Consider the following 25,753-nt stretch of genomic DNA (forward strand, 5'->3'; position numbering starts at 1 on the left):
TTTCCTTGTGACCTAATATATATCAAGGCCAGGACTACGGTAAAGCCAGTGAGGCACCCAGGGTGCAAAATTTAAGGAGGTACTCACTCTTATGTATTGACATTGGACTTGCAGGAAACCTAGGTTGAGTCTCCTTAAATTTTTCACTCTGGGCACCTCACTTGCCTTATCTTAGTCTCAGACCTGTAATACATGATCGATTTTTATGAGTGTTACATAAGGACTAGTAAAGAAAGTGCTCAATTATGAGTATAAAGTTTGAAATATACCTCCATAAGATCTACCTTATTAACTATGATGTTCAGGTCTTCTGTATACTTTTATTTTTTTGTCCACTTCATTTGTCTTGTACAAAGAGTGATATATTAAAGTCTCCTATTTTTACGTTAGTGTGTTTCTATGTATGACTCCTTAAATTTCTTGTAATATTTTTGCTTCATAGGTGATTGCTATATTATTTGGTATATAGATAATCATAACAGTTATACTTTAATTATAAATTGTGGCTTTTAGCATTTAAAAGCACTTTTCTTTCTGTCATTTTTTTTTGCTTGAATTCCACCTTGTTTGATATTATTATTACTCCTGTTTTATTTTACAATTGTTGATTTATTTTTTTCATAGATTTCTGACAGCTGTTGCTATAGATTTTTTTAGGTGCATAAATATTCATGGTTACTTGTTAATTTTCCTTTAACATTTTATCTTGAATTTTATATGGGCTAATATTAACATTGCTACTGTTTCTTTCCTTTTGCTCATATTTGTGGTACATCTTTTCACTTTATTTTCAGCTTTATCTATTGTTTTATTTTAACTGTGTCCGTTATAGACAAAATATTACAATACCTTTTAAAAATACAATTTGAATGATAGTTTCTTGAGCAGTATGTTAACTCATTTACATTCTTGTAATTACTTTACCATTAGGATTTAATTATCTTTTTTCACTTTTTTTTTTAAACTACTTATTTATTTATTTTATTTATTTATTTTTTTGGCTGTGTCAGGTCTTGGTCATGGCATGCGGGATCTTTTTGGTTGTGATGTTTGGGCTCTTCGTTGCGGCATGCGGGCTTCTCTCTAGTTGTGGCATGCAGGCTCCAGGGCAAGTGGGCTCTGTAATTTGCATCACGTAGGCTCTCTAGTTGAGGTGCACGAGCTCAGTAGTTGTGGCGCACGGGCTTAGTTGCCCCAAAGCATGTGGGATCTTAGTTCCTCAACCAGGGATCACACCTGCATCCCCTACATTGGAAGGCGGATTCTTTACCACTGGACCACCGGAGAAGTCCCTTCACATTTCTTAATGACTATGCTTTCTTTTTCCTTATTTGCCATCTTTTTTCTATCCTCCATTGGATAGGTTAAGTTTCTCTCTCTCTTTTTTTGGTTACTCCTAACTTAAGACACATAGTTATATTTTTTCTTTATGTATATCATTGTTTAGCAATATCTGTGTCATACCCTTAAGTGAAAATCTACCTGAGTACCTGAGGATGGTCTTATCTCCTTGTTCTCACCTATCTTTCTGAGTTGATATTTTTAGAATGAATATATATATATATATATATATATATATATAGGCACATGCATTCTTATTTAGAACACAAACATCTTACTGTTACTTCCTCATTCTTATATTTTTGTATTGATTTCATAGTTTTATTTATTATCTGACTAGTGTACTTCTTGAAAGAGTGTTTTCCAAAAGTCTTTTTGCTCTAAAACTTCTGAGTTTTTATGTCTAAGAAAAATTTTATTTTACACACATACTTAAATGATATTTTATTGGTTATAATTGTCTAGGTTCAAAATTCTTAACCTTTAACACTTCAAATGTCTTCTTGCACCCAGCATTGTTGAAAAGCTTGATCTTGGTCTTTTGTAGACCTCTACTTTTTTTTTTTTTTTTTTTTAATTTACTCCTGTTTTCTTATTGCTTCTGTTTGCCTGGTGTACTTTTGTTCATCCCTTTATTGTTAGTCTTTCTTTTTAAGTGTGCCTTTCATGTGTAGCATATAGTTGGGTCTTGCTTTGGATCCAAATTAGACATCTTTTTGTTTTAATGGATGAGTTAAGTCTCTTCACATTCAGTGTGAGCTCATGCTCACTGCAAAGACTTCTAGGCAGGAGCATAAGAGGTCCCTTGCTGGGATTTAGAATTATTTTCCTCTTTTTACTTAGAGCTATTTTGAAGTTTGGGCATTTTCTGTCTTCCATTTATGTGAAAGATGTGGTTTTTGTATGGCTTTATTTGATCTTGCTTTCCTGTATTGTTTTGTAAGACATATATATATAACATAGAACTAGGAACTTGCTGTTATCTTTAGCTACCTGGAAGTCCCCTGTATCTGCTTTTTTAAATTCTAAAATCTTAATGACTTTCTAATTATATAGATTACAGTTTATTTTTAAAAATCATGTTCATTAAGCTGTAGGTTACGTTTTGGGACAAGGTTTTTGATTTTCATTACTCAGGAAAGAACCACCTCAGGCAGAGAGATATATATTGTTTATAAATGTCCAGTTTTATGAGCTATTAATTTAAATGTTAACTACTACAATTCTAGAATCTTAAATCTTTTATGGATTTTGAGAGCCAGTTTTGTCCTGTTCTTTGCTTTTAGGTGGGTACATTTTTTTTAGTGGTTCAGGACAGGTTAGGTGTTTTTTTGTTTTTTTTTAATCTCTCCTTCACAATCTCCAGCAAGGGGAGAGAGAGAGACCCACCCCCCAAGAACCCCACTGTAATGTTTTATCCTATTATGGTCCCACAGTTTGGCCAATTAGAATCTTTTCTCTTAGAATTTAAGCCTGTTTCTCCTGGTTTGGGCTTCTGTTGCCATAGTGATAAAATGTTCAGCAATCATTACTTGAAGACAATAATGAACTTGACCCTTACATTTTTTGTGTTTTGTTGCTATATAAAACAGCTTTCATTCCTTTATCTTTTTTTTTAAATAAATTTATTTTATTTATTTTATTTTTGGCTGCTTTGGGTCTTCATAGCTGCACGAGGGCTTTCTCTAGTTGCGGTAAGCGGGAGCTACTCCGTTGTGGTGCACGGTCCTCTCACTGCGGTGGCCTCTCCCGTTGCGGAGCACGGGCTCTAGGCACGCAGGCTCAGTAGTTGTGGCTCGTGGGCTCCAGAGTGCAGGCTCAGTAGCTGTGGTGCACAGGCCTAGTTGCTCCGCGGCATGTGGGATCCTCCCGGACCAGGGATTGAACCCGTGTCCCCTGCATTGGCAGGCGGATCCTTAACCACTGCGCCATCAGGTGGATCCTTAACCACTGCACCATCAGGGAAGCCCCTATCTTTTTTTTTTTTTAAATATAAATCATTTTCTGTTCCTTTAGCCACTTTGATAATTTTTATTTGATTCTTCAGGAATCAAATTTATAATGTGTAATGTGTAATTGACCCCAACTTAAAACAAGGACATTTATAATGTCCATTTATAATGTGTAATTGACCCCAACTTAAAATAAGGACATAGTAACCCAAATAAAAATAGCAGGAGTAATTTGCAAAATTTGCATGATTTTTTTAATGGTCTACAGTTGTGGTGTTTTTCCATGGCAGTTCTGGTTTATAAATCTAGCTACATCAGCCAGGTCTATTTTGATCAGTTATTAAAATAATCATAATCGCAGCTTGTCTTATTTAGAATTTGTGATAGGTCAGAAAGAGACTACCTGTGGAAAAAAAAGGTTTGCTAAGGATATGGAAGGTCTAAAACATAAAGCAGAAATATCCATTTATTTATAAACAACAGATTAATAAGTAGGATTAATCACTGCTTTGGCAGATGCTTTAAACTGTTAATTACATACCAGTCCCTTGTCTTCATTCAAGTGGTTTCTTCAGCCTAAATAATAAAATGATTATTCTAAACGTATTATTCTAAAATGCGTTTGTAAAATTTGTAAAGTTACCTGTAAATTAAAAACGTTAAAATTACAAGATTTTAAGTAAGATGAAGTATCTAATCAGCTTTTGGTTATGACAGTAACCCTGCTCCAACTAACTCAGGCAAAAAAAAAAAGGGACTTGATTGGCTGATGGAAATGGTGGAAAGGACAGGGATTGTGCTGGTCTCATGGACGCGTGGATCTAGGAACTCAAATGTGCCAGATGAGAGTAGCTTCTTCCCTCCTGCTTTCATCTCCCTCCTCTCTTCTTTTCTAACTCCTGTATCTGCTTCTCTCCTACTGCTTTCTCTGTGAGGACAAGACTATATTTTGAGATCAAAGACAGAGTTCTTACTTGATGATTCAACTTAGAAAAATCTAGAAAGGCTTTGTGTCTGGTTCACACACCCATCCCTGGGCCCATCCTATGGCCGGGGGATAGGGCACTCTGACTCGGTCCAGGTTTTAAGCGTATTTCTGAGTGGGTAGGGGGCTGGGTGGGGAAGGGGAGTTGGGGAAGGAGAGGCCGTAATGTGCAGTTTGTTATCAGAAGTGGGAAGAGGTGTATTGGAGAAGTAGCAGCAATAACTAACTGAAGGAAAGGGAACTTGATCATTTAAGATTTTGCATTGTTTAAAGCCAGAGTTCTATTTTCCATTTGTGGCTTTCTAATTTTTTCTTAAGGTTTTTAGAAACATTTTTAAAAACTATCTGTCACTTAGTATATCTTTCTCTCTACTTATTATACTCCATCTTGAGATGAGTTATCTATTGTATATCATCTTAGTAGGGAGAAGGAGACTTCTACTTGGCCAGTTGAACAAGTTCTTTTACAGAATTTGAACAGCAAAGTAAGTGATGGAAAAATACATGGCAACATTTGAAAAGCCAGACAGTTCGTATACGTGTCCTTGCTTGTGATTCTGGCCAATTATTCTAGCCTGGTTCTGGCTCTCTGATTCCCCATTGATGCATTGAGTCTCTTATATCTTCCCAGGAAGGTCCCTTTTTGCAAATAATGACCAGAGTGGATTTCCAGCACTCACGGCAAGAACCTTGGCTTTCAATGGGTTGATATAAAAACTGCCTTTCTCAATAAACTTGTTCTAAGGATTTTTGACAATAGAGAAATCACAAATACAACTTCTCTTGCTTGCCTTATCTATTACTTTCTTTTGATAATTGAGACTGACATCAAATGAAGCCAAGAGATTACACTAGAACTTTGGTGGCTAATATAACATTACTAGCCACATAGAGCTATTTAAATCTAATTTTAAATTAATTAAAGAAGAATTAAAAGTTCAGTTCCTCAGTCACACTAACCACATTTTAAATGTACAATAGCCACATGTAGCTAGGAGCTATCATATTGGGTGGTGCAAATTATAGAACATTTCCATCATTAAAGAAAGCTCAGTCAGACAGTGCTGTGCACGCTAAGTTCCTTAAAGATAAGGATTCTGTCTGTTATTCTCTGGCGTATCTGCAACACTTAGGACTGGGCTCAGCATTTCTAGGTACTACTCAGTAAATATTTGTTGAATGTTGAAGTGACACACATCAGCTGCCTGCCATAGAAAACCTAGGCAATAATCAGCATAATTAGCTACCCTGTACTTTGAAGAGAACTTGGAACAGCTCCATCTCACTGTAATTTCAGATGTTTCCCATTGAACTTTTCCCCAGCTGCATACTCTTGTACCTTGGCCCTCCAGTTTGCCTACCAAATATACTTCCATTGTTTCCATAATTACTTTTAAAATATAAAGTACTTGATCTCATAGTTTTTCATTCCCCAACTTACCCTTCACCTTTTGATTTCTCCCCATCAGCAACCCATTAAAGCTGTCCTTTTAACAATTTTTGCTGTAGCCTCTGAAATCTGTTCCATTACCTATAAATTTTGTACATCTCCACAGTTTTTAAATCACCCCCCTCACTGATACTTTGTCCTGATGGTATATTGCCTGGCAGCCTTTTTAAGTGGAAATTATTCCTCCCTCCCCTCTCCTGCAACCTAGGGACCAAGAAGAAAAATCAGTGTTTGTGAACCACACTCTTGATTCCAGACCATTGTTTGACTAACTTTGGTTAAAATGACTTTTCCTTTGGTATTCCTTGCATTCATCTTACCCCTGTCTTCTTCTCCACCAATTACTAACCTACAGGATATTCCCCAACAGTCACTGAGGACCTTGACTTCCGTTTCAAGTTTTTTCTATTTTCTATCCTTTGCCATCATTCTAATTGACTATAATATTGATATTGTTGACTCATCCAACACCTTAGCCTTTTGTTCATTTTATCTTCATTCTGGCATTCTTCATCTTTATTCTAAGCCCCTTCGCTTAGCCATATTTTGGACCTTGTCATCTCTTAGAGCCAATCATTTCAAAGACGTACATTTTTTTTCTCTTTTCCACTCCATTCTCACTGAAGATAATGAAACTGGTAGTTCTTGTACTTTAAAAAAAAATTCTTCCAGTCTCTTAGCCTGCTTCCCTTGCCGCCGTTCAGCTTGGAAACTATGTCCACTGTTCTGTGCTTTCACTTGTACCTGAGCAAAGGCTCCTGGATATGAATTCTTTCAACTTCCCACTATTTGAGAATTTCTACATCTTCATCCATCCTCTCCTCCCTTTCTGTTTTAATTAAGATTCTTTTCTCCCTTCACTTCCAAAGTAAAAGTGCTTTTAATCCCACCCCCTTTATTTCCTCCAGTCTTGCTTCAGCAGTTATCCTCTTCTTTACCTCTACCTTTAATTTCTCTGCCTCAGACTCTTATTTTGCCTTTAAGGTCCAGTTCAAATTGTATTTCTCTTGTGTAGCCTTTACTGATCCTCTAATGAAAATTAATTGCACCTTCCTCTGTACTTTGTACTTTTAAGACTTATTTTCTTTTGACTTGTGACACTCCTTGACTATTCAAAATCTTCTAATCAAAAGAGATACTATATTCCTAAACCTTCAGCACTTTGTGAAATAATATCTACCTGTTTTGAACACTTTTGTTACTGAAATTTAAGACCACTGAATTTATTCCTAAACCCTGATCATCCCTTTTAAGGTTACTTTTTATTTGTAAAATGTAATTATCCCTTAGAATCCTAAATGTAATGATCTTAAATCATGGACTAATTTTCTTCTTTAAAAAAATCAAAAATCTCCTATCAATTATGAATTCTAACCCAGCACTGCTTCAGCAAAGTGAACTGAAGAAAATTTTGTAGATCATCTCTTATAGTCTACCAAAATGGTGTACTTACTCCTTTCATGTTTAATGATAGTCAGATACTCTTTACCATTGGTTTCTTTGGCTTCAGTTTTTATAGGTAGGGCATTTTTGTTTCTCTTCATATCTACATAATTATTTAGAAAGTATTCAGGCCGCTAATGCTTTCATAACTCGGTCTTGTTTCTTGTTGATTTATCATGAGTATCCAAAATCTCGACCGGAGCTAAGATATACTTGGGGCCTAACTTTTCTAACTCTGGACCGGAGCTAGGACCCGTGGTGTTTTCTCCCCTATTTTCATCTCCATGGTTTTGTAGAAAGAAACCTTTATTAACTCGGTAACCTAAAAGCTCCAAGTTAATAACAACCTTAAACATTTAAGGGAGAAATGCACAGAAAGTTTGAGGGAGTAATAGTATAGCTAGAATTACGGAATAAGAGAATGACTGGTACAGTCAAAGGAGCACAGGAAGAGCAAGACTGGCCCTCTTCCTTTAGGTCCATTGTTTCTGGCGTTTGTATGTAAATATCTCAGGAGCAGTGTATTTTATGGTTTCTTCCATATCATATTGTCTGACCACCTTGTGCATTTAAATGTCTGATCCAGGATTTGGGTTGGTTCATTCAGTCCATCAACAGATACTTACTGAATTTTTTTTTTAATAGATCTTTATTGGAGTATAATTGCTTCACAATACCGTGTTAGTTTCTTTTGCACAACAAAGCGAATCAGCCATATGCATACACATGTCCCCATATCCCCTCCCTCTTGAGCCTCCCTCCCATCCTCCCTGTCCAACCCCTGTAGGTCATCGCAAAGCACCGAGCCGATCTCCCTGTGCTATGCTGCTGTTTCCCACCAGCCAACTATTTTGCATTCGGTACTGTATATATGTCGATGTTACTCTCACTTCGCCCCAGCTTTGCCCTCCCACCCCATGTCATCAAGTCTGTTCTCTATGTCTGCCTCTTTATTCCTGCCCCACAACTAGGTTCATCAGTACCTTTTTTTTTTTAGATTCCATATATATGCATTAGCATACCGTATTTGTTTTTCTCTTTCTGACTTCGCTCTGTGTGACAGACTCTAGATCCATCCCTCACTACAAATAACTCAATTTCATTTCTTTTTATGGCTGAGTAATATTCCATTGTGTATATGTGCCACGTCTTCTTTATCCGTTCATCTGTCAGTGGTCATTTAGGTTGGTTCCATGTCCTGGCTATTATAAATAGTGCTGCAATGAACATTGTGGTGCATGTCTCTTTTTGAATTATGGTTTTCTCAGGGTATTAGTGTTTAAAGCACAGCCCTAGGCCTTTGAGAATATTGTCTTCCCAAGAAACATTTCTAATTGGGTTGAAAAGGCATGCTAGTAATGCTAAACTATAACTAGTACGTGCCAAACAAATTATATTTGAGGTAAATGAAGGATTTTTAAAAGGGAGGGTTGAGGGCTTATCCTGTCAAAGCTAATTAGTGTATAGTCTTTCTCATGAGGTTAGTTAGTCCCTTGGTCACCAGGGATATGCTGTGTTTTAAGGTTTTGGCTGAGAATGTATCATTCCTTTTGAAAAGGACACAAATTGTGTAAGTGTGCATTCATCTCAGGGATGAAAACTCATAATATATTTTATAGAATACAGTATGGTGTCTGTACTAGATAGTTTTCTTTTAAATTCTGAATTTAAAATCAGTATAATTACGGCATAATGAAGTGGGAGACAGAGATACTTACTTGGGTGTGAGAAGACCTGGGTCTCATCTTGATTTGGCTACTTGGTAGCTGTGTGATTTGGGCCTAACTTTGCTAAGCCTCAACCTCTTTTTCTGTATTATCTGGAATTATAAAGATGACTCTGCTTACTTCCATACAACTATTATGAGAAATTACTACAATTGGCCAACCTTAATTAAATGCCTGTTATACTATAGACATCATGGTAGGCATTTAGGATACATTTAGGAGCTCTATAACCCAGTAGAGTGAAGGTGAGGTAGCAGTATATCTGAAAGCATTTTGTAAATTGTGAAATACTGTATGGCTATAAGATGGCTTCTCCTAAACTGGACTCCTTTCTCCTGCCTTACTGACCCACTAGGCACTCCTCCACCAAAGCCGTTTGTTCAGGCTGTTCCCTGTGTTTGTCAAGATCCTACCCACCAGAGTTTTATCTCCATGTAGTAATCTCTCATCCTTCTAGATAGACTTGATTTCTCATCTTCTCTATGCCCATAGTTTGTAGATTTTTCCATAGCAGAAGCAGAAATTTGTTACATTTTAATTATATGTGGACACAGCTTAGTTGCCTGAAGTCAAAATCTTTGCCTTTGAATCTACCACTTTATATAGCACAGTGCCTTGTGCCAATATGGGCACTCAATAATATGATTGTCTAATTCAGTGAAATATATGAACTGTGGATTTTTAATAATGTCTTTTGTTGGGTTGTGATTTTTAGGTTAAAACTTCAACAACAAATTGTGAATATTGAAAATGCAGAGAAAGAAAAAAATGAAAATTCTGACCTGAAACAGGTATTATTTTAGCAAACATTTTGCTTTTATTTTTTTAAGTGCTTCTTTAAATCTGTGTTTTTGAATCTTTATTGGAATTTTATATATAAATATTCTGAAAATATCACTCCAATTGATAATGAATTGATGAGGTTGATATGTAAAGATAAAGTGTTTAGACGTCTTTAAGCTCTTGTTTAGTAAGCTTCTTTTGTTTTTCTTTTGTTTTTCTTAAGATATTTATATGCTGTGGCTCATGATGATTTTTTTTTAAATTATAGTTTAAAGGGCAGTATTTTGAATTACTTGTGTGATTGACTTGTAACTTTGCATTTCTTATTCCATGAGCTATTTTTTATTATATCCCTATGAAATCTAAGAGTTGTATTTATGGAAGGAAATTTATATTTTAATTAAAGTTGTTTGAGTTCAGGAAAGATTTATATGGGCAAAACAAATTATGAGGAGTGAAAATTCCATTTTTAGGATTTATGCTTGCATGCTAGCTGGCATTGCTTTGCATGTATAGTTATGGTTTCTAAGTCTCAAGTAGGAGGGCATAATGTGTGATACTCTGAGAGAAGTTATCTAGTTTCATTGGCATTGGGCTTTCTGTCATCCTGTAGATATGGAGAAGTATTAAGCTCTTTGAAAGTTGCTTGTTCAGCCAGCTGTAATACAGGTTTTATATTTACAGCTCCAGTTAAAAATACTGAATAGTTCTTCATGGAGAAATTCATTCTAAAATAGAAATGAGACATACCTTTTTACTTTATTCTTCTGACAGTTGCTCTTTGGACCTATACAGTTCTGTATGTGGCTTTGCTACCATCAGGAAGTAATGGAATTATTTCCCATTTATTGCATAAAGAATCTGGTTTCTTTTGGCTCTTGGGTCTTGTAATGGATTCTTTTGATCTGAAGTCACTTGACTCTCTGCCTCCAAACTTCTCTCAAGAGAATGGCTTAGAGAGGTAGAAGAAAGTGAAAGAAAAATGAATACTTGTTTATTAATTGGTAAAATGGCTTTTGCAAGAATTAGGTATAAATATGTCCCAAATGAATTATTTGGATAAGACTTAAGAGCAATGTGAATCTCCTAGCCTGTTAATCTGTAACTAGATAATTAGCTACTTTTCATGAGAAAAAGTACTCCCAGATAAAGGTAAACTGGGATGGAGAAGAAGCCTGAGTGACATTTCACAGTGTGATAAATGGTTCTAGAGGCCAAGGAATCCCTACCATTCATTAGGTTTCTCAGAGCATCTTTCTTCTGCCCAACACTGTATAAAATGCTTAAAAACTACTCAAAAACAATGTGAGAATGATCCTTCCTGCATTTATGATTCCTGACTATTCAGAGAGCAGAACCCTTGGAAGGGGTGCTAATCACAAGGTTGTGGGAGTGGGAGAATGGATTTTCTTAGCAGCTTTCCCAGCTTACCTTTTAAAATCTGTTCTTTCCTCGGAGGCTAGGAGACTCTAATATTTGGATTCTCTTTGCTCACCTCCCTGCTCTCCTTCTAATGACACTTCTCCCCATTTCTGGTACCTCTTCTGGCCTGCTTATTTGGGGAAGAAGAGAGAGGACGTAGTGGCAGATTGAGGAATAGGGTTCTTGATGGTCTCTGCTTATATTAAGATATGATCCTAATGCTGCTGCCTTTTTTTTTTTTAACGTTTTTATTGGAGTATAATTGCTTTACAATGGTGTGTTAGTTTCTGCTTTATAACAAAATGAATCATTTATAAATATACATATGTCCCCATATCTCCTTCCTCTTGCATCTCCCTCCCCCCCTCCCTATCCCACCCTTCTAGCTGGTCACAGAGCACCAGGCTGACCTCCTTGTGCTATGCGACTGCTTCCCACTAGCTATCTATTTCACATTTGGTAGTGCATATATGTCCATGCCACTCTCTCACTTCGTCCCAGCTTACCCTTCCCCCTCCCCGTGTCCTCAAGTCCATTCTCTAGTAGGTCTGCGTCTTTATTCCCGTCTTGCCCCTAGGTTCTTCATGACCATTTTTTTTTTTCTTTTAGATTCCATATATATGTGTTAGCATACGGTATTTGTTTTTCTCTTTCTGACTTACTTCACTCTGTATGACAGACTCTAGGTCCATCCACCTCACTACAAATAACTCAGTTTCCTTTCTTTTTATGTCTGAGGAATATTCCATTGTATATATGTGCCACATCTTCTTTATCCACTCATCTGTCGATGGACACTTAGGTTGCTTCCATGTCCTGGCTATTGTAAATAGTGCTGCAATGAACATTGTGGTACATGACTCTTTTTGAATTATGGTTTTCTCAGGGTATATGCCCAGTAGTGGGATTGCTGGGTCGTATGGTAGTTCTATTTTTAGTTTTTTAAGGAACCTCCATACTGTTCTCCATAGTAGCTGTATCAATTTACATTCCCACCAACACTGTATGAGGGTTCCCTTTTCTCCACACTCTCTCCAGCATTTATTGTTTGTAGATTTTTTGATGATGGCCATTCTGACCGGTGTGAGATGATATCGCATTGTAGTTTTGATTTGCATTTCTCTAATGCTGGTGCTTTTTATAATTTCATTTCAGGGTGTCCTGAAGGGCACATCAGTTGGGTGTGGCATTTGTGAGGGAAGATGCTTAGTGTCCTCTGTGTCTCTCATATTCTATTGCATTTGTTTAGTGGCCTTATGTTTCTCTTCTTTCTTCTCTTTTAAGCAAATCAGTAGTTTGCAGATCCAAGTGACCTCACTTGCACAGTCAGAGAATGAGTTGCTGAATTCAAACCAAACACTGAAGGAAATGGTGGAGAGGTTAAAACAGGAATGCCGAAATTTAAGAAGCCAAGCTGAAAAAGCGCAACTAGAAGTTGAAAAGTAGAGTTTGCTCTTTTTTTTTTTTATGTACAAACTGTTTCTTCTTTCTGCTATATTATATATAGTTCTTTTAATGATGATTCCAGTGTTGAATGTATTTTGGGAACTAGTTACAAATACCCCATTGACAGTGTACAGTGGTCTTAGGTAATGTATTTTCTGTTTCTAGAGATGAGCTTTATGGACTCTTGGATTGCTTTAAAAAAAAAAAGAAAAGAAAATAGACATCTAGGGAAGAAGACCTTTTAAAATTCTGCCTGACCACAGTATTATGAAAACCTTCAAAGAAACACTTCTGTATTCATTGAGTAAATCAATACATTTCTTACTTCAAATATCTAAATTCTTCTGAATGCCAGAGAACAGAAACAAAATTTTTGATGTGTACAGCTTACTTCTTAGAATTACAGTTATAATCTTTTGGATTTTCCCTTTGAAAAGCTCATTTACTTGTTTATATTTTTTGATTTTGAAATCTCTTAGTAGTAGACAGTCTAGTAAACTGGTAGGGAGATGATTTTGGTGACCAAGATCTTATATTCCCTGGAAAATGTTGTTTATATATGGTAGAAAACTACTATTTTGTATTTGCTTTGTTATTATAACATGTCATTATTATAAGTTTTTGAATCTATGAAACATTATTCTTTTCACAGTTTTTCTTCTGAAGGCTACCTTGCCACATAAAATTTTTTCCTTATTTTTCTATTATTTAATATTTTAAGGCTTGTCCATGGACTCATATATGTGGTTGAATTTCAAGAAAAGGAAGTAAGCAAGATAACTGTCCATAATGTGTTGTGACATTCCACAGGATCCAAATTATTTTGCTTATATTTTGCAAAATAATAGGAATTTGTATCTTGGGATCCTCAAGTGATTTGAAATGTGCTTAAGAATTCCAATCATAGTATAGCTAGCAAATGTAACTAACTTATCATTGGTTTCTGAATGTTATTCATAGGATTATATAGCAGAAAATAGCTGGACTTGGGGTCAATAGAATGTGATTTTGATCCCAGCTAAGATACTTAAAATCTGTTTGACCTTACTCATGGAATCTGACTCCTCAGGGTTTGTATATCTCATTTCTACTGCCCATAGTGATGATACTAAAAATCATAAAGTATACAGAAGAGCTTTAAAGATGTAAGTTGTTATGATGTTACTATAAAATACCATTTATATGAATTTTACTCTAGCCAGGAAACATACCACATTAAGACTTGATACCAAGGTTGATTTTTAACCATCTTTATTAGGCCCAGTTTTTAATAGCTTGGTGGTATCATGGTTTAAAGCTGATTATCAGTTGTTTGTCCTGCCACCACCCCCCCCTCCGTTAACTAGGTATAAGTCTTTAAGCAAGTTAGTTAACAGCTCTAAGCCTCAGTTTCCTCAGCTATAAAATGGAAATGATAGACATACCTAACTCAGGGGTTACTGTGAAGAATAAATGATGTAGTACACGTACTGTTCTAAGCCCAGTGGCTGGCTCACAGGAAATACTCAGTAATGGTGGTGATAGGAGATACGTGGCCATGCAAGAATGCCTGTGTTGGATTATGAAGGCTGTGGGTGAAGTAGGTAGTGAGTTTGATTATACTTGTGGTAATATCTCTTCTAAGAGTTAACATCTCATGTTTTGCATACGTTCTTCTGACAGGGCATTGGAAGAGAAGCAAATACAGTGGTTGGAAGAAAAGCATAGGCTTCATGAACGTATCACTGACAGAGAAGAAAAGTATAATCAAGCTAAGGAGAAATTGCAGCGAGCTGCAATTGCCCAAAAAAAGGCAAGTGGTTCTCATTAAAGTGATTTCTATAGAGTGAAAGCATAACTATTTTAGGAGAATAAAATGTATTATTAAAACTGAGACTTCACTGGTATGTTCAGTTTGATATTTAAACATGACATTTTGCTGTCACCTTGTAAAGATAAATTGGGAAAATGCAAACTGCTCAACAGGTTTATTTCTAAATGTTGTGTACAGGTCAGTTTTTCAGAGTATGCATTTTTCCACAGAGACAGTGGTTTTCATTGATAAAGTTTCTAGACCAGCCCATACAAGTCTCATTTAACTCATTCTGCACTTAAATTACAGGGTGATTAGGCCTGTTTCAACTGTGCTTAACTAATACTTGTAACATTGTTTTTGTGGTTACAATACTTTTTTGTTTCCAACTCAGGAATATAGAAGCAAGTATCTCATTGCCCCAGCAGAAGGAACTAGGACTCCCCTGGCTTCTGAAACAGCCATGATAGTTCCCACAGCCATGATCTTTTTAAAGTTTCATCTTTGCAGGCATATTTTCTCCAGAACCTAAAAACTTTGTTTTCTTGGAACTAATCCAGGGCATCATGGAACTAATGTAACCAGATGATTCATCTGAGTCAGTGGTTTACAACTTTTTTTCTACTCAACAAACGCAAGGAATGTAGCATAGCCCCATCAGTAACCATGGCTCTCCATGGCAGCGATTCAGCAGTTATTTTTAGCAAGATTGGCGCATGTGTGTTGGGGGAAGGGGAAGGAAGTATTTAAAAAAAAATCCCACAAATGATTTGGATATGTCTCCATTTGATAAGTTCCTTTAGTAGTGGCATTGGTTGTGGGGAAGTGAGAAGGTCTGAAATGAGAGGAATTCGTACCTCTAGACATAGGCACACCAGTGTCTTAATATCTGTATGTTTATTGGTAAGGTTAGCTGTTCATATTTGCATAAGAGAAGAGAACTGTATATCATTTACATATTCTGAATTTGGAAATCAAGGACACAGTTTTTAGTTACCTGTTTACATTATTAGATATAACTGCCAAATTCATCCTGATAGTTGGAGTGACAACATGAGAAGCCTAAAAGTCATTACTTCCCCACTTTCTTGGTTTATGAATGTTGCTTTTCTCTTTCCATTATGCTAAAAGTAGTATAACATTGAGATTAGAAAACAGCACTTAACTATATAGGATCCCAGTGTTTTATACTCAAATATAAATACTTATGTTGTTGTTTGATTGTTTTTTTTCCCCTGTGTGTATCACTTCTCTTTCTTTCTGTCCATGTAAGTACTGAGCAGTGTATGGGTATTGATGGGATTTTAGTGAAGTTATTTCATGGCTTGGGATGATCTCCGAAATCCTACTTATGCTTCCTTGTACTGTTTGAAGCCTAAAAGCATCTGATGCCAGATTAGCTAGAAATCATAAGAAATTATAAGAGCTGATTTTATCTTTTACAGAAAAACTTTTATGTTGAGGTTTTAGAGATAAGTGTCTTAGAGATCAGATTCTAATTATTGAGGCTAGGTTGGGTTGACTTCTTTTGGAGCAAAAGTGACATCCAATGGTGAGAGAGATTATTAACTAATCATAGGTATACCAGAAAGAGGGGAGGAGGTGATATTTTAAGAAACATGCGAAGTAACCTTTCATCAGTATTGACCTAGGATGAATGTTTTTCCTACTGAAATAACTACCAAATGATGGGGGTGAATATAGTAAACACCTATTTTACTTTTAAAAATGTGATCTGTGGATAATGATTTTAAGTTGCAGGAAATTGTTAAACTCAATTCAGTAAAAATTATGACCCAGAGCTGTCCCATCATGTGGAACACTGCCCTATAGGCTTACAACTTTACCTCAATTAAAGTGGAAAAGCAGATAGTACATGTGACATAGAAATACTGTAGAAAGTATATAAGTATGTATAATTTTAGGGCTGGGGGATCTTAGCATTCAGATAGTTTTTACAGATTTGGAAACTGAAGTGGTAGGGAGCCAAGATCATTGACTAGTTAGGAACGCTGTGACTAAAATCTACATTTTTCTATTCTTAATCCTGTGCTTTTTCTGCACTGTTACTCTTTTAATTTCCCCCTTTCTTTGATTCGAGATACTTTACTGCTTTTCTCTTCATTATAACCATAATCCACATGAGTCTTATTTCCTGTGGCAGAATGATCACTATAAAATTAATTTTTTAAACTCAAACCCTTTTCCCATTCAAGTTAAATATAATGCTTCTGTATGAAAATGTTGGCTATAAGATTACATAAATATGATTCGTAAAATTGCAACAGACTTTTAAGTTTCTTAGATGACAAAGATCATAACTTTCTTGTGTAGTAAGACAAATTAAGTCACAAAATATTAACTCTAGGGCAGAAATCATAGTCCTTTAGAGTTACTTTCCTGTGAGAGGTTCTTACAACTGGAGAGTAGCAGCTTTATTTTTTTTTCCCCAAGCTAGGTAAGATGGCTTCATTTACAGCTCCAACCTCCTAAGCACAGAGATTATGTCATTTCTGGTAAGTGTTTTTAGGTAGAGTCTTTGTGTAATGATATTTTGCTGTGTTGATTTGTTTGGAAAAGTTGGACCGGGTATCTTGAGTTGGAATGCCCTTCTGTAATTGATGACTTCTCTGTATGTTTTTCCCCACACACTGTTGAAATGTGAGTATGAAGAGAGATCTCTTGGTATGAGGACAATGAGTTGTGCTTTTCCTTTTGAGGCACTTGAAATGATAACTTGTTATTTTTATTCTAAGGTATATCTCTGAAATAATTCTTGGTTAGATGTTTTGAACGGTTTTGAGAAAGAAATGAACCATAGTCTTGAAGTTATAAAATATCTATTGAATATGTTGTGTGGCCTGGCATTATGTTATACACCGAGGGGAAAATAGAAGCCATGATTAATTCCTGCCCTTGATGACCGTATAATCTAATTGGAGAAATAAAATAACATGCAGTACCTAAAGAATCTATTAGTCACTTCCATGTGATCTGTGTGGACACTAAAGTTTGAGAACTACTGTGCTAGGGAGAAGAAAGCCTTAAGACAGGGAGACTAGTCAGGAAGCTATTTATAATCATCTTAAAATGAGGTAAGAAGTCTGGAATTTGGGCTTGCAATATAGAATGAAGGTGAAGGATGACTCCTAGAAGTATTCCAAAGGAAAAAATTAACAGAATATAGTGCTAAATAAGAAGAAAGAGAAAAATATGAAGTATTTTAGCTATGAGAGGATATAGAGGAGTTGTCATGATGGAATAAAGACCATGTGTCAGTTGAGTAGAAAGAGAAGATACATTTGACTAAACACACGTCAGGTATGAACTGATGGCAGTGCATCCATGTAGACATGTCCTAGACTCTTTTTTTTTTTTTTTGGCTGCACTGTGCAGCATGTGGAACTTCCCTGACCAGGGATTGAACCCATGCCCCCTGCAGTGGAAGCACAGAGTCCTAACCACTGGACCACTAGGGAAGTCCTGTCCTAGACTGCTAAGTGAAGATATCATGTAGATAACCAGAAATAATGGAATGTAAAGCATGGAGATCAGTAATTCAGCTTAGGGATGTATAATTAGACACTTGAGATTTTGAGAACTGCTGAAGAATAAAAGGGCTAAGAACTAAGTTGACTTGGAAAGAGGAGCTGGATTTAGTAGAGGAATGGTCATAGAGGTAGAAGCTATAGTATGGTGTTATAGAAGCCACAGGAAAAGAAAGGAATCAAAGGTAAATGGTCGTGATTATTGAAGAGAGTTCATTGAATTTGGCTAAAAGGTGATAAAAGGAAAATTTCAGCTTTGATTCTTGCATCAGTATTCTTTGGATTTTTCTTTAACTCTTTTGTGTTGTAATGTGTGTAACACTAAGGCATCCATTTGACAAACCTATGATTGTATTGGACTGATAAAATCAAAATTACAATCATTTCTTACAGCCACTTTCTCCTCTGGACTTTCATTTCTTTCAGTAGAATATCATTCTTCCAATTACTTAGTCTTCAAACCTTTGATTCATCCTAAGGGCTCCCTTTCCCCAAATACAGTCAGTCACTGTATTCGTTTCCTAGGGCTGCTATAACAAATTACTACAAACTGTGTGGCTTAAAACAACAGAAATTTATAATCTCGCAGTTCTGGAAGTTAGAAGTCCAAAATCAAGGTGCTGATAGGGCCATGCTCCCTCCAAAGGCTCTGGGGAAGGATCTGTTCCATGCCTCTCTCCTAGCTTGTGTGGTTGCTAGCAATCCTTGGTGTTCCTTGGCTTGCAGACACATCACTTCAATCTGTGCCTCTCTCTCCACATGGTGTGTGTGTCTGTCTTTATATCTAGATTTCTCCCTTTTTATAAGGGCACAAGTCAATATTGGATTTAGGGCCCACCCTAATCCAGTATAACCTCATCTTAACTTTACCCTTTTTTCAGATAAGGTCACTCTGGAGTGTTTTCCAACACCAAGAACCAATTATCTAATTCTCTGGACACCAACTGGGTGCCAGTAATTCAATTAAATTCTGACACTACATCAGATTCCACAAATTAAAGGGTTCAGCCTCAAGACTAACCCCATGTCAGGTGTCAGGTCCTTAGCCATCTGCACTGCTGACCAATGACTATAAATTGGGGTTCCCATAACACCCCCCACCTAGGTTCATAGAACTCAGGAAAACATTTTACTTGTATTTACTGGTTGATTAGAAAGGATACAACTCAGGAACAGCCAAATAGAAGAGATGTATAGGGCAAGGTATGGAGGGGGAGGGGTGCCCTCTCTGGGAGTGCCACCCTTCTAGCAAATCAATGTATTCACTATCCTGGAAGCTTTCCAGGTATCCTTGTTCAAGAGTTTTTAATAGATATCAATCTCCAGTACCGCCACTCCCAGAAGTGGAGGGTGGAGAGTGGGAGGTGGGAGGTGGGAATAGTGCTGCAAGTTCCTACCTTCTTACCACTTGGTCTTTCCAGTGACTAGCTCTATTTTGAGATTACCTAGGGGTCCCACCCTAAGTTAACTCATTAGTATTAACTCAGGTATGATTGAAAAGGGCTGGTTATGAATAGCAAAAGATGCTCCTATGACTCAGGAAATTCCATGGGTTTTAGGAGCTCTGTGCCAGAAGCCCAGGGCAAAGACCAAATATATTTCTTCTTATATCATAGCCACATTCTGAGATTCTGAGTAAACATAAATATTTGGGAGACACTGTTCTACCCAGTATAGTCACTAGAGCCTGTGAATTCTTCCTTTATAATGTATCTCACATTTTCCCCACCTCATTTCTTTTTATTCTTATTGCAACATCCTAGCTCAGACTCTCTTCACTACGAGGTTTCTCTATATTCGTTTAGTCAGTTTACTCAACAGATTTATTGAGAACCTACTATGTATTATACCAGGTACTGTTTTATTCACAGAGATACAGAAATAAAGACTCTGCACTGAGGAGCTTATGTTGTAGTGGATGGGAGACACGGAGTAAAGAAACAAATGTCAGGTGGAGATGTGTGCTAAGAGGAAAACTAAGGGGGATAGAGGGCATTGTTTTATATAGGTGATCAGAGAAGCCTCTGATAAAGTAACATTTGAGCAGAGACCTCGAGGAAAGAAGGGGGAGAATGTATGTAGGGGAAGAATGTTTCAGAGGGAATAGAAAGTAAAAGAGAGAGGCAGGAGTCTGCTTGGTATGTTGAAGGAATACAAGGAGGGAGACATGGGTAGCTGGAATGGAGAGAAGTAGTAGGAGGCTAGGTGATGTAGGGGCTTTTTTTGGTTTTTATTCTGAATGAGATAGGAACACACTGGAGAGTTTTGAATTGAGAAATGCTATAATCTGAATTACATTTTCAGGAGAATCTCTGGCTGTTGTGTAGAGGGGCAAACAGGACTCAGGAAGACCACTTTTCGGAAGTTCAGATGAGAGATGTAGAGAACTAGTAGTAGACTGGTGGTCAGATTCTGTATATATTTTTAAAGGTAGAACTTACAATGGTTATAGGGTATTAAAGAGATAAATCAAAGATGACTAAGATGTTGGGCTTGAGCACGTGGTTAAAGTAGAATTGCTGTTTACTGACATGGGAAAGACCTTGGAAGGAACAGGTTTAGGGATAAAATAAAGATGCCTCTTTTGGACACATTAACTCTTTGAGATACCCGTTAGACTTCCAAGTGGAGATACTAAGCATTCTGGTGAATACATGAATCAGGGCTTCAGGGAAGAGGACTAGGCTAGAGATAAAGATTTGGGACTTATCAGCATGTAAATGGTATTGAAAGCAATGGGATTAAATGAGGTCACCTAGAAAGTGAAGGAAGACAGAAAAGAACAGGTTTGAGGATTGAGTTTTGAGGAATTCCAAACTTTAGAAGTTGGGAAGTTAAGGAGGAGACTGAGAAGGAGTGGCCAATATGATAGGAAAAGAACCAAGAAAGTACTAGATGCCAAATGAAGAAAAATGCTTCAAGAAGGATTAGCTGTGTCAAATGACATTATAGTGTCGACGAAAAATTAATCAGGCGACCTAAGAAAGAATTGGAAAATTTTATTCAAGACAAATTTGAGGGTTAAAACCCAAGAAGAGCATCTCAGAAAGCTCTGAGAACTGTTCCGCCCGTTAGAAGTCAAGATACAGTTTATATAAGTTTTTTGAGACAGAGGGCTGTACATTAAATGACCTATTATTGACAGTTTACAAAACCCAGATTTTAGTGCCATTGTGGTGGGTCATGTGACCCTTTATAATCAAGAAGGAATGTTCTCTTTTAAGGCATTGTCTTGTTGATGCTAGGAGAATGTTGCTGTTTATGGTTGAGCAGGTATTCCTGCTGATGGGGGAGGTTTGGTCAATGCATAATGCAGATACACAAGGCACAGTGAGGGGAGAGGGGAGGCCAAAGCGCAGAGAAGAATTTTTAGGTTTAAATTTTTCTTGTCTTGCCATAAATATGAATTTTATTTCACAGTGGTAAGATGATAAAATAGTAAGATGAAGACTAAGAATCCATTTGACTATGTGGTAATTGTTGGTGGCTTTGTCAAGAGTTGTTTCTGTGGAGTAGTAGGTACGCACGTCTGATTGAAATGGAATCTAGTTTGTCGAAGGAATTTTGTTGTGAAGAACAGAGAACTGGGGTAATAGCTAGCATTGTGAGAGCAAAAGCTTCTTTTAAGAAGGGAGAAATTATAGGATGATTCAGTAGCAAGGGGAAAATTGATGATGCAGGAGAAGGAGGGGGCAAATGAAGGGATGATATCTTTTAGTAGGCAGAAGGGCATTAGATTCAATTCAGAGAGGGAAGGGATAGAAACACAATGTATCTATCGTACCTGGAAAGAAGACAAAATGTATGATTGTAAGTTTCTGATAAATTCATGGATGTAGTGGAAGTTATCTACTGGTTGCTGCTATTTTCTCAATGCAAAAAAGAATCTGGGTCACCAGCTCAGACTGTGAAGAGTGGAGGTCTAACAGATTTGAGAAGAGACAAGAAGTTGTGAAAGCATGTAAGAGTTTGGGAGAGTGATTGGATTAGGGAAATTAGTAGGATTTCCAGGTACCAATAGGGGGCCCATTTGAAGTTAGTGCTGGTTAATTTAAGGTGAGACTGGTCAGCATGGGGGTGTGTGTGTGTGTGTGTGAGTGTTAGAAGAAGAAGGAGGCTTGGGTCAAGATAATGAGGGTGCTGCAAAGAAATGATTATGTTAGGGTCTAAGGCATTCATTGGGTCTACTAGTCAACCAGCTATCCACTTCTTTTGCTGCATTCTAACTCAGTTCCTGGCAAAGAGTAGTGCTCAGTAAATGGTTGGTTGTTTTTACAGTGATGAGGATGAGGACAACATTGTCCTGAACCCTGTCTTCAGGAAGCTTATCTCCAGATTTGCCTCTTAAGAGGCAGACTTCAGAGTCCATCCTATACACTGATACCATATTAATCTTTTCAAAACAATGCTTTCACCCATCAATTCCCCTGCTGGAGAAACATCAGGGGAATCCACATTCCCATAGAATTACAGATTCTTCTTAATTCATTTCTTATCCTTTCTAAAAAACCCTTTTCTCAAGATTTTGTATTTTATGACTGGAATTCCCTTCAGAAATCCCTGTATTTTGTATTAACTATGGTTAATATAGGGCCCAATTAAGTGTGCACTCTGTGTGTGTGTGTGTGAGACATGCTTAAGATTTGAAGATGAGAGTGAAAAAATTCGTATTTTACTACAATTTAAATGAGCAGTACAAATGGAGAAACAGAACTAGATTTTAAGATTGCAGGTTTATATAATCATATAATAATGAAGTGTTAAGCATTTCCATCTTTAAAATGTCTGCTGTTAGTTGAACTAAAATACCTAAAAGGAGCATATGCTTTTGATAATGACAGACTAGGAAATATGTGGATCAGCTCTCCACATGAGAACTAGAAGAATCAGACAAAATATTTTTAAAAATATCTCCATGAAGGGCAGTGAAGAATTAAGAGGCCAGGATCCTGCAGAGATGGGAAACCTGGAGAGGTGAGCTCAGCATTTGGGGCTGCTTTTCCCTTAGAGGAAGCTGCCAGTTCTAGAAGAGACAACTGAGAGGCTGAGAAGTGAAGCAAAACTTTTGACAACCTCGTAGGGCTTGGGGACCAAAAATTGGAGTTCAGAATCTGCCAGAGAGAGGGTCTCAGGTCTGAGTCTACTAGTGCTGTGGGTTGAGACCATGAAGGGGTATGCCCTTGGACTAAGAGTGAACTAACTGCAAATAGCCTGGCCCTTGCAAGTATTGAAGCACAGCTTCAGATAATCTGTCCTTATAATTAGATTAAATTAACCCCTGTTGTTAGTTTTCCTAGCTGCCTGCAAGAAACAAATGTAAATCTGCTTTAAGGGAAACTAGCATTGTAGGCTTCAGTTATTTCCTCAGTTTTTAAAATGTAATGTCTAGCTCTAAATAAAAAATAAACAGAGATACTACTGCACATCCATTAGAATGGCTAAAATCCAGAACACTGACAGAACCAAATGCTGGTAAGGATATGGAACAATAGAAACTTTCATTTATTGCTGGTGGGATTGTAAAATGGTACAGCCATTTTGGAAGACACTTGCGGCAGTTTCTTACAAAGTTAAAACATAGTCTGGCCATACAGTCCAGCAGTCATGCTCCTAGGCATTTATTCAGATGAGTTGAAAATGTATGTTCACACACACAAAAAAACTGCACACAAACGTTTGTAGCAGCTTTATTCATTATTGCCAAAACTTGGAAGCAAGCAATATGTCCTTCAGTAGGTGAAGGTTAAAAAACTTTGCTATATCCATACAAGAGAATATTATCCAGTGACAAAAAGAAATGAGCTATTAAGCCATGCAAAGACATGGAAGAACCTTAAATGCATATTGCTAAATGAAAAAAGCCAGTCCGAAAAGACTTTATACTGTAAGATTTCAAATATATGACATTCTGGAAAAGGCAAAACTATGGAGACAGAAAAAAAACCAGTGATTGCCAGTTTGTGGGGTAGGAAGTAGGGATGAATAGGTAGAGCACAGGGAATTTTTAGGGCAGTGAAACTCTTCTGTATGATAACTGCAGTAGTGCATACAGGACAGTATGCATTTGACAAAACCATAGAACTGAACAACACAAAGAGTGACAATGTAAACTGTGGACTTTAGTTGATAATAATGTATCATTATTGGTTCATCAATTTTAACAAATTTCTATTAATAATAATTTTAAAAATAGCTGCATGAGGAAATAACATTGAAAATCAAGAGAAGTAACAATCAGTATAAAGAAACCCCCCATAGGGGATCCAGGTAATGGAGTTATCAGATACAGAATTTAAAATTACCATGTTGTATATGCTCAGAAATAAAAGAAATGCTTGAGAATTGACCAGAAAACTAGAAAACATTTTTTAAAATGGCAGGTTTAGAACTAAGAAACACAATAACTGGATTATGAACTCTGTGTATAGATTTAACAGCATCCTCATCTGCCTCCTCAAAGCATGAGCAGAAATCAGTGAAGCAGAGATTATACAATAGAGAAAATTTAACTTGGCAAGAGCTGATCAATCTGAAAAGATTGATAAAATGGCTTCTCCCCAAACTCCTCATAAAGTAGGTAGGGTAGGTAGATGAATAAACACAAATGGACAATATAATGAATGAAAAAGGGGTATCACTATACATCTTATAGATATTAAAACAAAAAGACTATTATAAGAACAACTGTGTTAATTATGCAATTTTGATGAAATGAACAAATTCCTTGAACATCTCAACAAAACTAATATAAGAAGAATTAGGAAATCTAAATAGTCCTGTATCCATTAAGGAAATGGACTCCTTAATTTAAAACCTTCCATAGAGAAAATTTGCTATTTATATATATATTGCAAAATGATTACCACAATAAGTCTAGTTAACATCCATCACCATACATAGCTACAGAATCTTTTTTCTTGTAATGAGAACTTTTAAGATATCGCTCAGTAACTTTCAAATATGCAATGCAGTATCATTAACTATAGTCACCATGCTGTACTTTACATCCACAGGACTTATTTATTTTATAACTGGAAGTTTGTACCTTTTGACCTCCTTTACCCATTTCACCCATCCCCCAGCCCCTGCCTCTGGCAACTGCCAGTCTGTTCTCTGTATCTTTGAGCTTATTTTATTTTATTTTTAAAAGATTCCACATGTAAGTGAGATTATGTGGTATTTTTTCTTTCTCAGTCTGGTTTATTTCATTTAGCAAAATGCCCTTAAGGTCCATCCATGTTGTCACGAATGGCAAGATTTTCTTCTCTTTTATGGCTGAATAATATTCCAGTGTGTGTATCACATCTTCTTTATCAATTTATCCATTGATGGACACTTAGGTTGCTTCATGTCTTGGCTGTTGTAAATACTGCTGCAATGAACATGGGGGTGCATGTGCCTTTTCAAGTTAGTGTTTTTGGTTTTTTTCACTAAATACCCAGAAGTGGAATTGCTGGTAGTTCTATTTTTAATTTTTTGAGGAACCTTTGTGTTATTTTCCATAGTGGCTGCATAAATTTACATTCCCACCGACAGTGCATGAGGGTTCCCTTTTCTCCACAGTCTCACCAACACTTGTTTCTTGTCTTTTTGAGAATAGCCATTCTGACAGTTGTAAGGTGATATCTCATTGTGGTTTTGACTTGCATTTCTGTGATGATCAGTTCTTTCTTTACATACACAACAATTAGAAAATAAAATATATACCATTTACATTAGCATAAAAAATATAAAATATTTAGGAACAAATCTAATAAAAGGCAAATATTGCTAAGAAAAACTAAAGAAGACCTAGATAAAGGGAAACTATACCACACTTGATTTGAAAGACTCAATATTATTAAGATGTCAGTTCTTCCCAAAC

At 36.6% G+C, this 25,753-nt stretch overlaps 1 protein-coding gene across 1 annotated transcript in view; it reads left to right on the plus strand.

The window, feature by feature from the left end:
- The window catches only part of CEP83 (centrosomal protein 83), a 117,367-nt gene that overhangs the window by 85,356 nt on the left and 6,258 nt on the right, over nucleotides 1-25,753 (plus strand). The window contains exons 11-13 of the mRNA XM_061204249.1: nucleotides 9,614-9,689; nucleotides 12,388-12,545; nucleotides 14,212-14,341. Coding sequence (XP_061060232.1) covers nucleotides 9,614-9,689; nucleotides 12,388-12,545; nucleotides 14,212-14,341 — 364 coding nt within the window. The remainder of the gene's footprint in view (nucleotides 1-9,613; nucleotides 9,690-12,387; nucleotides 12,546-14,211; nucleotides 14,342-25,753) is intronic.

This window comes from Eubalaena glacialis, chromosome 11 (assembly GCF_028564815.1).
Source record: "Eubalaena glacialis isolate mEubGla1 chromosome 11, mEubGla1.1.hap2.+ XY, whole genome shotgun sequence".
Taxonomy (NCBI): Eukaryota; Metazoa; Chordata; class Mammalia; order Artiodactyla; family Balaenidae; genus Eubalaena; species Eubalaena glacialis.